Raw genomic sequence first — 17,653 nt, forward strand, 5'->3', positions numbered from 1 at the left:
AATGGTGTTGCCTTGCAATGTTTATGTGGCCGTATAACTTAAGCAGAATTACACTTATTTCATCACTCAATGGCTTGCATGCCTAAACTGAGCATATATTCTGTCTCACTTTGTGATCTAGCTGAAAAACAGAGCACCCGATTCTGAAGTTCATCACATCCATATATATATATATTTTTGCTTAGCAAAATCCAGGAGCTGGCATTTATTGGAAACAGTATACTAGGCCACAGCGGCTGGTCTAAACAAGCATCTTATCTGTGATAAAAATAGCTTTTGTGTTCAGCAGTAGTTTGTTAACTACTTCATACCTGTAGGTTGTTTTTGAATATTAATTAAACCAGTTTATTTATTTATTTTGCTGCTGTTCCGGTTTGAATGATCAAATCCAGACTTAACCAACTATGTAGTTCTGTGCAGCTGCAACGCAGCCTCTGTGTTGGTAGGGAGGCAAACCATGGTAAACCACAGCAAACTGAAAACATGGTTAATGGTTTCCAAATCAGCCAAACTGTTAACCATCGTTTCTGGTTCAGATTCATGCAGCAGGACACATGGTTTGATAGTAGCTTCCTGACATCTTTTCCTGCTCACATGAAGGGAGCAAAGGAGAGCTGCGTGTGGATCAGTTTGTGGAGGTTATACATAGCCTGGCTAATTAAGCCAGAAGTTAATTAACTGAATACAGCCATTGTTTCCACATACTATTAGGATAACTCGGGACTCTGCCTGGCAGGCTTAAGACCCAGTATGCCATGTAATCGCTGTGATCATGCTGTTTCTAACTACGCTGTACTAAATGTAAAACTTTCAAGTAATATAGCACAGCCAGAAAGATAGTTTTCATGCAGGGACTATTGTTGTGACTGGGTCATACTTGCTTTTATTTATTTCATAAATATAAAGTTGCAGAATAAACTCAATTTATTGCTAATAAATTATTAGAACACCCCACCACCACCATTTCTTCTAATATGAAAACATGCAATCAGCCAATTTAGCTTCACTGTTTTCCTGTCACAACGCAAACAACTTTAGAATCTTCCATGCAGCCATTCAGACAACATGAAAATAATAGGTACAACTCTGGACTGAAAATATATATATATATTTCATATATATATGTATGTAAATATACCATAGGCAAAGCATCATTAACATCCCGACATACAGACATGAACGTGCAATCGCGCGTGTGCGCGGGGACACACACACACGTCCTATAAACTCACGTCTCTACTAGTAAAGGTAAATTGGAAAAACGCCTTAAACTATGTATAGAAAGTTTACAGATGCACCGTTACCCCTTGCATTTCATGACTTTTTGGCCCCACTATGTTTAAATATATATACCGTATTTTTCGCTCTATAAAACACACCAGACCATAATACACACCTAGTTTTTGGAGGAGGAAAACAAGAAAAAAAATATTCTGAATCTCAGAAGCCAGAACAGCAAGAGGGATCGCTGCGCAGCGAAAGCAGAAATCCCTCTTGCTGTTCTGGCTTCTGGGATAGCTGCACAGCCTGCATTCGCTCCATAAGACGCACACACATTTCCCCTTACTTTTTAGGAGGGAAAAAGTGAGTCTTATACAGCAAAAAATACGGTATATATTTCCTTTGTACTCTGTTTTGCCTGCTAAATGCTTGGCAGGAGTTTATGCTGCAATGAATATGTTAGACTTCAAATGGTCACAAAGTGATGCTGTTGAGAGTAGCTTTCAGATCATGTGTGAATATTATGTTCTGTTAGACAGATGTCACTTGTTAACTTAAGTTTGTCCATAGTGACATGGTTTTGTTTGGTTATTGCCTAATGCCCATTAAAGGGCTACAAATTATTGTGTGGGGGTTTTCTTGTTTTAGGTAATAACTAACCAGATGTGTCCTATCACACTTCTCCTGTTTTTGCACTCTAACTTTTCTTGTTTGCTATGATGTTCATGATCTTCTACTGGAAATGTGCAGCTCAGTAGAAATGTGGAAAAGAAACCCTGTCAAAATAAATCGGCTTCTTCAGACTGGCACGAAAACAGCTGACTTGGGTGAATTCTGTGCTAGCGTAGCTAAACACAATGAAAATTCTTTCTCTCAAGCTGAGAAACAGAGAGCAAGTTGAATCCCTAGCATAATTTAATAATTTTGTGTTTTTTCTCCCTCAGCAGTTAGGTATTTCCCACTGGAGTTTGTTTGTTTAAGCATTCCATGGTTGCCTTAACATCTGAAGCAAACGGGACTTTTAAAATTTAGCTTGCAAGTTACACATGACCTGCAACCTTTAGAGGGGGGGAAACGTGCTACATTATAGCTCAACTATAGTCCTGTGCTTTGGTTTGTACATCCCAGACAATCCTAAAAATGCCTGCCTAAATTACTGAAGTGAATGGGTTTCTGTCCTATAGCCCACATGCTTTTCGGTGGGGGCTAAGCACACATGACTCTGTGCAGTTGTACAGATTTTTGCAGCCACATTTAATGGGAATAATAATAATAATTTATTATCTATACCCCGCCCATCTGGCTAGGTTACCCCAGCCACTTTGGGCGGCTCCCAACAGAATATTAAAAGCACGATAAAAGATCAAACATTAAAAACTTCCCTGAACAGGGCTGCCTTCAGATGTCTCTAAAAGTCAGATGGTTGTTTATTTCCTTGACATCTGATGGGAGGGCATTGCACAGGGCAGGCACCACTACTGAGAAGGCCCTCTTTCTGGTTCCCTGTAACCTCACTTCTCGCAGTGAAGGAACCACCAGAAGGCCCTCAGAACTGAAGCTCAGTGTCCGGGCGGAACGATGGGGGTAGAGACGCTCCTTCAGGTATACTTGTCCAAGGCTGTTTAGGTCAGCACCAACACTTTGAATTGTGCTCGGAAACATGCTAGGAAGTAAGTTACACTGATTTCAAGGAAGTCCGCTTAGGATCAACAAACTCAATCAAAATGGATGGAAGGCTATTTTGATTAAGAGAGATAAAACGTGGTCTCTTACCATCTTTCCAAAAGGCATTCCTTGACATGAACGGTTTTGAACTTCAAAATTGGTGAAATAAATTATTACGGGTGAGGTCCAACAGAGCCACTCTGTTAATGGGAGGAGAGTTGCACACACAGAAGGACAGCTTCTGTGAATGCAGCTGTGCTTGACTGGATAAAAGCGCCATCAGTGAATGGAGCAACAACATTGTCTCCCATCCTGTGTTTTTTTAAAACTTACGTTCCAGTTGCACTCACATTTGAAATCCATTACCTGATGTTCCAATCCTATAGCCATGAAACAGTGCACTGAGTCCCTTGCATTGATGTAACTAAAGGTGTGTCTTCTCACTAGTGGGGCAAGTTCATCTTGCCATGTTGCCTGCCAAGGTGTGCTCCCATTACGTGCAACCCAATTTTGAGCACATAGGGTTGCAGTTACACAGCTGGCTCCTGCGGTGCTTGAAATCCCTTTTGGATGCTGCGCTTGTCTCTGTTTCTGTCCCAGATGCCACACCCTGCCTCTTTTCAGTTCTCAGCTTCATAACAACTTATGATCATGTATGGTGCTTTTTCCCCCCTGCTAATAATGGCATTCAACTGTGCTTGATTAGTTTGCCACACTTGTCATAGCACTGCAAATGTTTGCTTTTGCAGTAGCTTATAGTACCAGGTCACAAGACGTTGTATTTCAGAAATATTAATATTATTATTAAATTTATGTGCCGCCCTTGCTTCCAAAGAAGTCTTAAGTAGCAAACATTTTTTTTAAATAACAACAACAATTTAAATATTCTGAAATCATTTCAGAACACTCAGATACCCTCACAGTTGCTAATTTCAAGTTGGTCGGGAACAGTATATTTCAGCCATCAAAATACCTGAGCAAACAGGAAAATGTCTGTTTCATGTGAGTGAAAAGCATTGCAGGTATCTTGAACTGCACTTGATTGCATGATTAGACCCACCTCAATGCATTTGCCTACCTGTTGCCACCACAGCATTGCAGTTTTTGTTCTGCTAAAGGTAATACAAGAGTTTAATTTGGCCTTATTGCGGCAATTTAATCTTGTGCAAGCCCGACTGCACAAGCAATCCAAGCAGTGGTTTTGAGCAGCACAGGACTGGTGTGCAATCCAAGAGGTGTGCCCCAGGATCCCTTGCAATATTGCAGGGAGTGCTGGGGTGGACCTCTTGGGTTGCTTTGCTTGGGCCAACCCTGGGAGCTAGATGCTTGGTGCTGTCTTAATTATTAGTATCTCCCTAGTCAGTATCCTTGAATGATTATCATAATTCCCTTGCTTCAGTGTTCTTTTGGTTGTGACAGTCATAAGATTGCAAATGAAATATTCTTGATGGAGCAGAGGCACTGAAGTGTTGAGTCTGGAAAGATGATTGAGCAAATAGTGCAAGTGGCTCTCGGCAGTGTTTGAAATTAGCCATGTACTTTTTGCGCCTGGCTTTTGACTACTTGCAACCAAGCGAAGGTGCCTGGGCACCAGGATAGTGCCTGACATCTTCACCATCTGGGGATCATTGGATTTGGAGTGTTTACATACAGTAATACCCCCATCCTGTAAAATTCCATCAGTTATATTTTTATCTGCACAATCGGAATGGATTTCTGGAACCAAATTGCTTTTTCTGTGCAGCCTGAGCAGGAACAGTCACCATTAAGAAAAAGAGGTCTGAATAGGCCAATATATATGTGGACTGTCCCTGGGAAAAGTGACTTTTCTTCTTTATCATCTGAACTAGCTAGATGTTTAACTGAGAATCAATCACTATTATTATTATTATTATTATTATTATTATTATTATTATTATTATTAATTCAACTTATACACCACCCTATTCCCAGAGGTCTTAGGGCAGTTCACAACAAGACCACAACATATAAAATAAAGCCAAAAGCAATAACCCATCATTTGAAAAATAAGAAAAAGAAGAAGAGGAGTTTGGATTTGATATCTTGCTTTATCACTACCCAAAGGTAGTCCTTTCCCTTCCTCCCCCACAACAAACACTCTGTGAGGTGAGTGGGGCTGAGAAACTTCAGAGAAGTGGGACTGGCCCAAGGTCACCCAGCAGCTGCATATGGAGGAGCGGGGAAGCGAACCCAGTTCACGAGATTACGAGTCTACCACTCTTAACCACTACACCACACTGGCTCCTCTAAATAAGACTTTAGAGTTGTCTTGCCCCCAAATGGCAACTAAACAGTCCATTTTGGTGACACTGCAACCTTGGTTTAAGGACCCATTTGACACCTAGAATATATACCTGAGTTTCCAACACTGCTCTCCAGATGTTGTTGAACTCCAACTCCCATCAGCCCCAGCCAGCATGGCCAGTGGTCATAGGTGATGGGAGTTGTGGTCCTCTGCAGATGTTGAAAGGTCTCAATTAAAAGTTACTTCCACAGGGATGTTGTGGTTTCATGTAACATATTTACATGTAGTTATGCAGTGGAATACATTTATGTTGAAGAAATTCTGTTACTGCAAACAGTAGAATAGAACAAAAATAAGCAGCATAGGGTCCACGTCCAATTGGCTTTCCTCCCAAGCACAGTAGCCTTCCTCTATTGCTCTACAACAAAGTGTTGATGGGCCCAGCGGTTCCAGGAAAACATGGCAAGTTTTTCCCAGGACTGTCCTTGTCTTGTGGTTGATGTCTTCACATTATAATTGGAATCTGAGCTGGCTGAGTCCACAACCTTGTAGCCAGGCCTGACTTGACATATTCACCAAAAAGTACAGAATTAATCCTACCAGATCAACTTTCATTACAGAAGATTCTAATTAAAATATATTCTGTAACGTGGCAGAAGTAGTTAATGTGAGGCACCAAGGATAGCTAACCTGTAAGCCATCAGCTTCGTGGGGCTGTATGGTTCTGCATAAACAGAATTATGTGTGTCTGAGCTTCTCACTTCAAAGAATATCTGTGCAGGATTTCAATTCATATTTGAGTCCAGTGGAATTCAGTTCAAAGCATCACAGAGATGACCCCTTATTCAACAAAGCGTATTTTGTGTCCTGGATTCCATTTCACCTATTTCTTTCCCTCTTTTTCACAGTCGTTCAGCTCCAGTTACATGGACCAAATGAACCACAACAAGTACAGTGTCATTTATTCGACGCCAAACATGGTGCCCAGTAAAATCTACCAGATTTCGGAAGGGTTTTGCAACGGAGTGCAAGTTGAGCCTGTCGACCTCACAGTGAAGCGGAGCTCGCCTCCTTCGTCAGGAAGTTCTCCTTCTCCTTCGCCCCTGAAATTCCAGCCCAGGAGAGGCTCTCCTGGATTAAATCTGCCCTCACCCAGCCCACCAATGAAGAAACTGCAGCCTTTCACGATGCCATTAACTATTCCTCCGGTAATGGCAGCTCTTTCTCGCCATGGACTTCGAAGCCCTGGGATGCTTCCAGTTATACAGCCCGTCGTAGTGCAGCCTGTCCCTTTTATGTATGCTCCTCCCCTTCAGCATCCTATTATGGTGTCCACGGTCCTTTCAGAAGACTTGGAAAACCCAAGTAGCATGCCAGGTAAAGGTTCTGCTTTTTGTGGACTTCCCCATCCCATTTTTTTATTTTTTAAAAGATAAATTAAAAAGGAACCTGATGTTCTTCTGGTTAAAGTCATGCCACAATCTCTCATGGCAAAACTGCTTCTGTTTATCCTTTTACAAGGGGATACGGAAGATAAATGTTTTCAACTAAGAGCAGATGAACTAGATTCCTACTTCATGGACCAGGCATTTAACTCTGCATAATCTGCGTCGCAGTTTTTGTGACAATAAAGGGGACGGAAAGGCAGAAACAAGGGATGCTGTCCTGATTAGGGCTGGGTGATAAATCAATATATTGTCCAAAACTGAAGTCCATATCGTGATACTGGTTTTGTACTTTTTGACCTGGCAATATATTGCAAATCATGATGTATGTGTGTCTACTAGGCAAAAATCCTGATGTGGGAAAAACCGTGAAGCCAGCCAACGCCTAGCTCCATCCTTATTTCAGACATCGTGATATATCGGTATATTGTGCTGTTTAGCTGATGATATATCACAATGTTGAAAACCAGGTATCGTCCAGCCCTAGTCCTGACCTCCTTGCAGGAAGCAAGGGCAGTAAAAAATGCAATAAATAACAGTGTTTCGAATGCAGAACTTACCAGCCTACAAAATATATTCAGCAGTTGACTATCTTCCCAGGAATATCTTATTTTAGTTACATGTAGCATGTAGAAGATGGGAAAATGTGTTTATTTGCTGTTTTTCTTGTAGTGTCTGTTATAGAATCTTATGAGAAGCAAGCCCTAAGGAAATCTATTAAGGTGGAACCAGGCATGGAATCTCCTAGGAATGACTACTATCCTGAACAAATGTCCCCTCCGCTGATGACCTCATTGTCGCCTCCTCAAGCAATGCTTCAAGAGTAAGTAGCTAACTGGAGTCTTATGCTACCTCATTTGAGCATAATAATTAATTGCGTCCTCATCGTAGATTGCATTACCGTGTTGCATTCTATGCAGGGCTGCCCTGGAGGCAGCAGCTAGTGCAAAATGCAGCTGACCAAGGCAGAATATTGCATCCTATTACACCACTGTTGAAAGAATTGTGCTAGCTGCCAATTAGCTTCTGAGCTAAGTTCAAAGTGCTAGTTCTGGAGTACACAGCCCTATGCAGTTTGGGGGTCAGAATACCTAAAATACAGTGTCGTCTCTTATATATATATATATATATATATACACACACACACGTGCGCGCACAGAGAGAGTTTTTATATATGCAGTTGTCTTGCATATGGCTTTTTTTGCAATGTGAAAATGCTTTGAGATGCTTTGTACGGTGTGTTTCATAAATCAGTTGAATAGCAGTAGATGATCTAAAGTGTAGCATGATTTAGTTGGGTTTATAAAGAGATAACAACTCATTCCCTTTCTCAAAGGAGACAGGATAAGTTTCTCTGGGAAACTTCTTCAGAGACTTTTAAAACATTGCTAGGAAACTTAAAAGAAGGTGATCTGTATTACTGAAGTCAATCTAATGGACACACCTAGTCTTGTACCCAGAACAATTCTTTATCCCCTCCCTCAGGCCTTCCACACACCCCTTGACTGAAAAGAAAGGGGGGGATCAACCTTTCACTATCATTTGCAAAAGAAAAAAAATTCCTTCCAGTAGCACCTTAAAGACCAACTAAGTCAGTTCTTGGTATGAGCTTTCGTGTGCATGCACACTTCTTTAAGGTGCTACTGGAAGGAATTTTTTTTGTTTTGACTATGGCAGACCAACACGGCTACCTATCTGTAACTATCATTTGCAAGACATCTTGCTGAGTTGCACTGGTGCAGTAAAATATCGAAGAAATGTGCAGATGTAACATCTCAAAACTTCATTTGTGGGATCTGTACCTGCTGCAGTTAGAGATGTTGTAGATTGCACTCAGTTTAGTTGTGGTATTTAAAACAAAAAATAAAGACACCATGCAGTCAAAAAGACTTTAAAAAAATAAAATTTAAAACAAATCAGATAAAAGAGCCTGTGGACTTTTCCTCCCTAGTCCTTTTATTTTGGCAATTTGGCTTGGCTCTCTTACTTGAGATCTGGAGCTATTTGTTTGGATAGATGGCAGAACTTTGGTCTAGATAGGGTTTGGTTCTTTTTGAAGTCTGTGTGCCCTAGTTTTCCTATTAGCTCTGCACCATGATAAGTTACCAAAAGCACTCTTTATTGATTGGGCTTCATGGCATAGTTACCTCTGATATGTTGATAGCTCTTCTACATTATTCCTCCTCATATCGCCACTTGTACCACATACAGTTCCTTTTTTTAAAAAAAAAAAAAACAACCCCATCTTGCAGAAATTGCACAACCACTTTTTTTAAAGACAGAAGTTCTAGATGCAGGAAATAAGAGATGGGGCTTTCTGCTTGCTAATTAGAAATAATGAATGGATAGCTGTCTTTTCTATAAACGGGTACGGATACAGAACTGCACAGCTGTTACTGCCGGCTTTTAAGGGTTATTCCTAGGCCAAATGCTCTTAGTGCGCATAATGTGCTCTGGTAAGGCCACACACGTCTCCAACTGATGGAAGCCTAAGAGTCGATTTTTGACATCCTGTGGGTGTGGCACATACAGACTAAACTCTACTTTTAGGGATTGACATCAGTGGTGAGGAGAGACCAGCCCTAAACAGGAAATTCTTAATTGGTCTCTAGGGGAATTGAGAATAAAGCCTTTTAAGAAAGAACTGGTGGGTTTAATAATGTAAAAAAGCTGTGAGCCAGCTCATTTTTAAAATTTCTTTCCTAAGCAGAAGGAAAATATGTCAACAAAAGGAATGGACGTTCATTGGAAGCACTAACTGAGAATTTGAAAAATCTAAATACAGTTTGCTTGTCTGGGAAACAAGACCTTAAAAATAAACGAAAAAGCCTAGCTCGCTCTGGAGATTTTTGTTGTTCCTCCCACAGAATGAATAAAACCCCCAGCAGGGAAGAGAGCCAAAATATTACCACGAAAGACCATGAAATTTGCTAAGCTTGCTTGAATTCTTCCACATGCATGTAATGTTGTTTAGGCTGCCAAAAGACAAAGGGGGTAGTGAATAAAGGAGCTCTGTGGTCTAACATTAAGGGTGATGTAGCTAAGCAGATTTCATCGTTGACCCTGTGGCTTAACTTCATGCAGGAATCACCCTTCAGTTATCGTTCAGCCTGGCAAGAGGCCTTTACCTGTGGAATCTCCAGACACGCAAAGGAAACGCAGAATACACAGATGTGACTACGAAGGCTGCAACAAGGTTTACACTAAAAGCTCCCACCTGAAAGCTCACCGAAGAACACATACAGGTATGAGGCAGAGCCAAAGAACGCTTGTTCTCTTGTCACAACCCAACTCAGAAGTTTCTAAGGGGGAAAAAATAGCTCCATTATCATACAGTGTTGGTTCCTTGGCAGATTACGATTACATTGAGACCTAATTTCTGACTGAGCCGTTATTATGCCGGCACTTTTCCTATAGATGTAGAAGTGAATGACACAGAGTATTATTGCACAAGGGTCGTTGTGGTGCTCTGGAAGAAAAGGAGTGGTAACAGGGGTGGTAATAATAATAATAATAATAATAATAATAATAATAATAATAATAATAATAATAATGTCCTGCCCATTTGGCTAGGTTTCCAAGAGATATACAAACATAACAAAATATTTAACATTAAAAAAACCTACCCTATACAGGGCTGCCTTCAGATGTCTTCTAAAAATTGTGTAGTCCTTTATCTCCTTGACATCTGATGGGAGGGCGCCACCACCAAAAAGACCCTCTGCCCGGTCCCCTATAGCTTCACTTCTTGCAGTGAGAGAATCACCAGAAGGGTCTCGGAGCTGGACCTCAGTGTCTGGGCTTAACATTGTGAGTGGAGACCCTCCATTTGTAGTATGCTGTTGGCTTTTATAGTCCATAGGAACTGCAAAGGTCAACACAAATGCACATGAGCCACTTCTGATTGTAATGTAAAGGTTAGGGATACTTTGGCAGGGGAATATATACAATTTAATTTGACTGGAATGGTTTTGCTCTAGCCATGGGGTCGTAAATAAAGCCATAAAGCAAAACGACCATGGCCCTGTCTACCCATTAATTATTGGCAACATGCTTGCTGTCAATAAACGCTGTTCCACCACTGTGGCGCATTTTTTGTTTTATTGGCAGTGTATCATGTGTCTTGCTCAGGTTATTGTATTTTCATGCCATGGCAGTGTCACTTATCCCTTTGGTGCCAGGAAGTTAATGTGCTGTACAGCCGATGGCATTATCACTTATTGTATTTCCTTAGTTTCTGGAGTGGCTCAAGTTAAGGCCAGCCTACCACTCTGTAACATGTGTCACATACCAGAAAATTTCACAGTCTTGAGACTGAAGCTTCAGATATGTAAAATGTGGAATACTTGCCTGTGTTTTTAATTATTTACACTTCAGTCCAATGAATATTTACTCAAAAGTAAGCCTTGCTGTAAGGGACGTGGGTGGCGCTGTGGGTTAAACTACAGAGCCTCTTGGGCTTGCCGATCAGAAGGTCAGCGGTTCGAATCCCCGCAATGGGGTGAGCTCCTGTTGTTCGGTCCCAGCTCCTGCCAACCTAGCAGTTTGAAAGCACATCAGAGTGCAAGTAGATAAATAGGTACCAATCCAGTGGGAAGGTAAACGGCGTTTCCGTGCGCTGCTCTGGTTCCCCAGAAGTGGCTTAGTCATGCTGGCCACATGACCCGGAATCTGTACACCGGCTCCCTCAGCCAATAAAGTGAGGTGAGCACCGCAACCCCAGAGTCGGCCACGACTGGACCTAACAGTCAGGGGTCCCTTTACCTTAAGCCTTGCTCATTGGGGCCTATCCCCTAGCAGGTGTTAAAGGATTTTAGCTTTGGTTTTTTATTTTCTTTGGCACACACTTTTGCTTCTCTGAGTGGTGGCTGGTTTATTTTTCTTATTTTTCTACTGAATGGCGCTAGTACCACCACACCCTTCTACATCATCACTAAATTTGTCTTGGATACAGCATTCTCTCTACAGATCTTGTTCTCTGTTTCTGAGCTCTGTTCAAGGATGGCTCTTTACTCCAGTGAAGGCTTTCACAAATAGAAAGGGTGCAATTTTCACAAATTCCCCTTTTCTCCCAGGCACTCTCTTACCCCGTATAGCATGCTTGTGGCTTGTGGGAAGGAAGGGAGAAAACAACAAAAATAACCACCATGGACAAATAATGCCCACAGGACTGAAGAGCTTTCAGAGAGATGCAATTGAATGTAACTCAAGATTAAAAGCAACAGTTAGGGCTAGTTTACAAGTCAGTTATGGATAAAATATAAAGACATTCTAAGGCCCATTTGTAATCCAGAGAAACCTGTTTTACTAGAACATCTGGTATAAATGTAAAGCTATCCTGTAGTTTTTAAGTAACAATGCTGTTGACAACGGAGGCTTGCTTTTCTTATGTGTTCGTTGTATAAAATGAAAATATGTTCCATGAGTTTTTGTTTTGCTTCGGTTTTTTAATTGCCTTCCCCCCTTCCTTTTTTTTCTTTTTTTGGCCTCAGGTGAAAAGCCTTACAAATGTACTTGGGAAGGTTGCACATGGAAGTTTGCTCGATCTGATGAACTAACACGGCATTTCCGGAAGCATACAGGAGTCAAACCTTTCCAGTGCCCAGACTGCGACCGTAGCTTTTCCCGCTCCGACCATCTCGCCCTTCATAGGAAGCGCCACATGCTAGTCTGAAACACTCTTCCTTCGTCTCTCTTCATATTTCTTTTCATTTTTAACCTGTGCATTTTAAGTTGGATTCAGCGGGCCTGAATCTCTGGATTAATAGCCTTGAAACCTTCCCTATGGTCAGTAAGAGATGTTTGCTTGACCCTTCTTTGCCCATGCCACGGGTCAGACCTACAGAATGTGAACATTTTTTTTTCTCCTGGGGGTTGCTAAGCAAACCCTTGCTTGCCAGCACGCAGATTAAATTTCTGTGAGACTTAAGAGATCTTGTAATCGAGCTGGCTAGTTTTGCCATTTAATTAACCAGCATATGTTGATCATAGTCACTGTTGCTGGAAATCCAGCCTGCTATTCCTTGCCAGAGACTCTGTACCCTGTAAAGGATGCGTGTCTCCTTTTGATGCTCAGCAATGCAACGAATGGATCCTTTTCCAATGTGGTTGGTTGTAGAAGCATGTTCCACAAGACACTTTTTGGATGTGTTTAAAAAAAAAAAAGAATCCTCAAACTGGGAGTGAATGGAACAATTTTTGACTGATGAGTGGCTGTTTATCAGCAGAAATGTTGTCAATGCATCATGTTGTACATCCTGACCGACATTGCCTCTCTTTTGTCTGTTGTGTAGAATGCTAGCTTGTGTTTGCCTGGATAATAGTGCCTCGGTAGATTTATTAAGCAAAGACCTTCTTGCAGTGTAGTTATCTGTGTTTTGTGTTCAGCTGTATGAATGGAACACACATGGTACTCGTATGATGTGGCATTCGATGATACATGCAATAATCTACCTCACTGAGGAGGTGTGGTAGGTATATTATTTTCTCATCACTCCTCTGCATTTCCTGTTGTCTACACAAGGCCTCTGGTCCTTTCCCTGGCACAGTTTAGAAGCAGCAACCTTTTCAGCAAAATGAACCTGAACTGCTGGAAGGCACCACCATATTCCTAAGATAAGTGAGGAAGACAAGCTCTGAATTTAAGCACTTCGGTAGATCTCAAAATTTGAGTATCGCAAATGGAAAAGGTACACTTTGATCTCTCGTTGCCATGTTTCATAGAAGATCTTCATGAAGTCCCCCAAGTGATTTGTAATGCAGTCATGCTAGGAGTGGTAAAATGTACAACCAAAAAATAGTTATTTAAAAATCCAGCATGGTTCACACTATTCCATATCCTCTAGAGATTTCATGGAAAGATTTGAAGGAAAGAAAAATTACTCCTTTCACCAGTGTGCCTACGAGCTCTTCTTAGAATTATGGGTCATTTGGCTTTCATATTTTTAAAAATGGAGATAGATAGATAGATATATTGAGGCCAGCAGCAATAAGGGGAATGAACAACAGAGGAAAGGAACTCATAATGTGCTAGGAAACACTTTATCGAAATCAACTGTTGTAATCAAATGCATTTTGAGTTAACTACCCCTTCAGGGGCAACTTGTTTCATTCAACACTGTCAAAGTAGTAGTGTGCTTCTACTGTTTCATAAACTGTGTTGGGCTTCCATAGTTCATTTCTATAAACTATTTTCTAGCACTTTTTGTAGTCCTGTCTCCTCTTTTCTTCCACAGAAAAATAAAGTACAGCTTACTTAGCTTGGTGACTCTCCCATGGAAATCATAACGAAGTAACTGTGGCTGGATCATGGCCATCATTTTTTGTGTCATGCACTCTGTATCTGCACACCTGTTCTAGATAGGCCTTGTACATTTTTTCTCAGATTCAATTTGGTTTGTAAATCCCAGGTAACTTAAGATTGATTGAAGCTGCAATCATTTACACACTCGTGGCAGAAAGCAACATTGGCAAGCAATGGGACTTACTTAAAATTAAATGTTATATTAAAAAGTATAAATTCATAGCAATAAAGGTTCGAACACTGAAAAAAGAGCAATAACAGTGATAAAGAGTCTCTCCCACCCTGCCCCCTTCTACTCATCATGGTTCCTTCCATCTAAATTTCATGCAGGATTGAATTCATTTCTTCTGTGTTCCATAACTAATAGGCAAAAAATCATGTGTAGATCATCAATTCAGTAACTTCATTAACTAAGGATCAGTTTAAAAAGAGGTACAAATAGGGGCTTAATTTTCTGAGTAGACATGTATAGGATTGTGCTGTGACATTTTCTTCCCTTCAAGAAAGCATGCACTTCCCCACTCCTGAAAGGAAAACGTTCGCAGAACATGTTAGAAGGCTGATACGCAAGAGTTGCCACTTAATTAATGGCAAGGAAGTTGAGGCAGGCTGTTGAGAACAGTATCTTTGTTGAATGCAATAATAAAACGTTCTGCAGAGTGACAGGTGCAGAATTCAGCTTGTGAGTTGCTATTGTGAAAACAGAAGAATAAAGGTAAATTTGGGAAGGAAGAGATAAAGAAATGCTTTCTACATTTCTTTAAACTTTAAAGCAAAACCCAGAAGTATTTGAAACTTCACCTAGTTGGATGTATAGGTGCTTCATACAAATTTAATCTCTCTCTAGAAATTAAACTGACAGAGCAAGGGAACTGTTGCACTGTTCAGTGTAATCAGTCACGTGTGTATGGTGGCTGTTTCACAATCAAACCTTGCAAGAATTAGGAATGTTTAAGACCAGCCTGGAAATCCAAAGAGACATCCAGTTAAAAGTGTGGCACATTTTTTTGCTTTGCTAATAGCTAGTTTAAACCAGGAATAATTGTACTGAAGCATCTGCAACCCATTCCATCAAAATATAAATGGAGCAAGAAAAAAACTCTCTAGTGTTGCCAAGCAAATCTGGGAAACACATTATTTTCTGTTGTGTTGACACACTTAAACTACTCTGTTGCTAACATGGAAAAACACTGAACGTGGAAACTTGATGAGATTTCTAAGTGTCAGCAAAACAGGAGTGGGAACTGTGGAGCAGAGAGTGCCATACTAGGATTCGAAATTTAATTCCTTTGGATCCGATCCCTCCAAAAATAAGATATATTTTTTCCCTTCTACATTAAAACGTAACAGATACAAATTACCAACATATGAAAATTGGTAAACTGTGTCTAAGCATGGCTGAAATTGCTTTTTTCCATTTAGGATGTTTAGCAGTGCTTGGCTTAAAGTACCTTTGATTTCAATTCCATACTCGGAGAGCTACCACTTTCCGAGCTCATCAGATTTGTCGTTCAGATATGTCTTCAAAGACTCCTTCATTTGTGGTGCTGCTACATGTTATCTTTTATTTTTTAAAAAAATACTTTCTGCTATATTAATTATTCTCACAATCCATCTGAAGTTGTTTCAAGTGTGTAGCAACATTTGAGTTTATCCTATAAAATGCCAGGAGGAAACTTGCCCTTGTTTTTAAGAAAAAGTTTCTGGAATGCTCTACTGTGTATCAAATACATGGGCTTAAAAAAAAAATCGCAGCAGGGTGAGCAGAAAATGACCTGCAATACAAAATGGAAATGCCCCCTTTAAGATGGTTTATTAATGCCACATAAAAAAATTATGTGACTAGTTAACTTCAGGCAAACAAAGTTCCACATTTTATCTGCATGCTTCTGTATATAATTCTGGGTTTCAAAGAGCAAACAGTTTGGCCAAAGGCTTGTTTAGGTGTGATGAGATTTTTATCTTTTCTGCACCTTGGATTATTGCTAGTTGCAGTCTAAATCAGGAATAACTATTCCAGCTCAAACATTCTTTGTTTATAGGTCCCCTCCGCTTCAAAAATGTTTTTCTGTGTAGTGGGAAATTGGAAAACACTGATGTTTAGGAAATAGGAGTCAGAAAGCAAATGGAACTGGTTGCGTATTTTCAATCGGGGCTTCAAGCTCTGCGTTGGATACAAAGGTTCTTCCTCCAGCAGAGGAAAGGAACTTTGGATCTAATCCTATATTTGCATATTACTAGGGAGATAAGATGCAGCCCTAAAAGCCCTTACACTGGAGTAGCTCTGTTGAAATCGGGAGATAAGAATCCATGTTCTGATACGACAGTCAAAGTCTAGTCTCCCACCGGCTTGGAAGTAGCAGCATTGCCCACTTTAATTCTGTGGTTCTTATGGAGGGAAGCAGTCCTGTTTTTAAGTGTGGACCATTTTAGCCATGCAAACTTCCTCATCTCTAATCCAGATTGTAACACGTGTCTTGAGTGTGCCAGAAAAATGCAGGCAACCATTGGCCAGAGAGTCAATTCCAATTCCACGCCCCCAAAATATGGCTTTGGGGACACTGCAATAGCCCCATAGAACTTCCTGCTACTGCTTGTCCTTCACTATTGCAAGTGGAGGTCGTCTTTTGCCTACTGGGGGCGGGGGACATGTAATTGCAAGAGAAGAGGCTCAAGCAATTTTGAAAAGCAAGTGGTTAGCAAATGAGGAAGATTCACTTGTGTTTGGGGAAGGAGTACGCAGTCCAAATAATTAAAAGTTACTTTTCTAAACAAACCATGTGCACTAGTAGTATTCCACTGTACAGAATGCAACTTTCAGGATACTGTTGATCATGTTTTCAGTTAAATAGCATTATGGGTTGTTCCAAGAGGGATTGTTCGGAGCGAAGCTGATATTTCTATAATGTGGTTTTAATTGCACACTGTAGTTCCAGTTTTAACACACAACACAAAACCTTCTAATTGCAGGATCTTCTTTGTGTTCTGTTCAAACTTAGCAAGGTGTAGATGAATGCAGATCCTTTCCTTTTAAACAGAATTTGCAAAAGTATTTTATACATATTATTTGAAAAGGGCTATAATAATTCCCATTACATTTTACAAATATTAGCACTTTCTTGATATTTATGTATTTTAAATGTTATACGGTCAAAATAATCTTCCTGCTTAGCATCTCTTAAAACTTTACCTGCAGATGTAGCAGGGCTATTACATTTACTTTAATACTTGTATAAAAATATGCAGAATTTTTTTAAAAATAAAATGTAATATATTTTATAAGCTAATAATAATCGGGTAATTAAAGGTTTCTAGCATGCATTCCTATCATTTGCAGATACTGAAGCATTTTGGTAATCTTTCTCACTAAATATGTGAATGTTTTAATGTAACTTCACTTTCTATTTTTGGTAGTCCAATGGGAATTCAGTAATGACATTTTGTCATGTCAAACTGTGAACATAATTTGTACTGTACAGTCCTCATATGTTATATATAGTATACTATATGTATTATACTTGTTAATAAAACAAGACAAATATTAAATGTCAATATGTAGTTAAAACTATCCCTCAAAACTTGACAAGACTCCACCCCACCCCCACCCCCGAATCTTGATTTCGCCAAATGGCAGTTGTCCTTAGATACAGCCCTGTATTCTTTAAGGTAAAGGGACCCCTGACCGTTAGGTCCAGTTGTGACCGACTCTGGGGTTGCGGCGCTCACCTCGCTTTATTGGCCGAGGGAGCCGAC

General features: G+C 40.4%; 1 protein-coding gene across 3 annotated transcripts in view; it reads left to right on the forward strand.

Moving 5' to 3' along the window:
* KLF3 (KLF transcription factor 3) overlaps positions 1 to 17,452 on the forward strand; it is a 44,026-nt gene extending 26,574 nt beyond the window's left edge. For 2 of the 3 annotated variants that reach the window (XM_083755058.1, XM_083755059.1), the window contains exons 3-6: positions 6,061 to 6,529; positions 7,270 to 7,420; positions 9,682 to 9,842; positions 12,090 to 17,452. In XM_083755058.1, coding sequence (XP_083611184.1) covers positions 6,061 to 6,529; positions 7,270 to 7,420; positions 9,682 to 9,842; positions 12,090 to 12,271 — 963 coding nt within the window. In that variant the 3' untranslated portion in view covers positions 12,272 to 17,452. Of the gene's footprint in view, positions 1 to 5,970; positions 6,530 to 7,269; positions 7,421 to 9,681; positions 9,843 to 12,089 lie in introns of those variants that run through there. The other variant, XM_083755057.1, reaches the window with a different exon arrangement.
* The last annotated feature ends 201 nt before the right edge of the window (positions 17,453 to 17,653 follow it).

The sequence above is a fragment of the Podarcis gaigeae genome (genome assembly GCF_964106915.1).
Source record: "Podarcis gaigeae genome assembly, chromosome: 9".
In the NCBI taxonomy this organism is placed as follows: Eukaryota; Metazoa; Chordata; class Lepidosauria; order Squamata; family Lacertidae; genus Podarcis; species Podarcis gaigeae.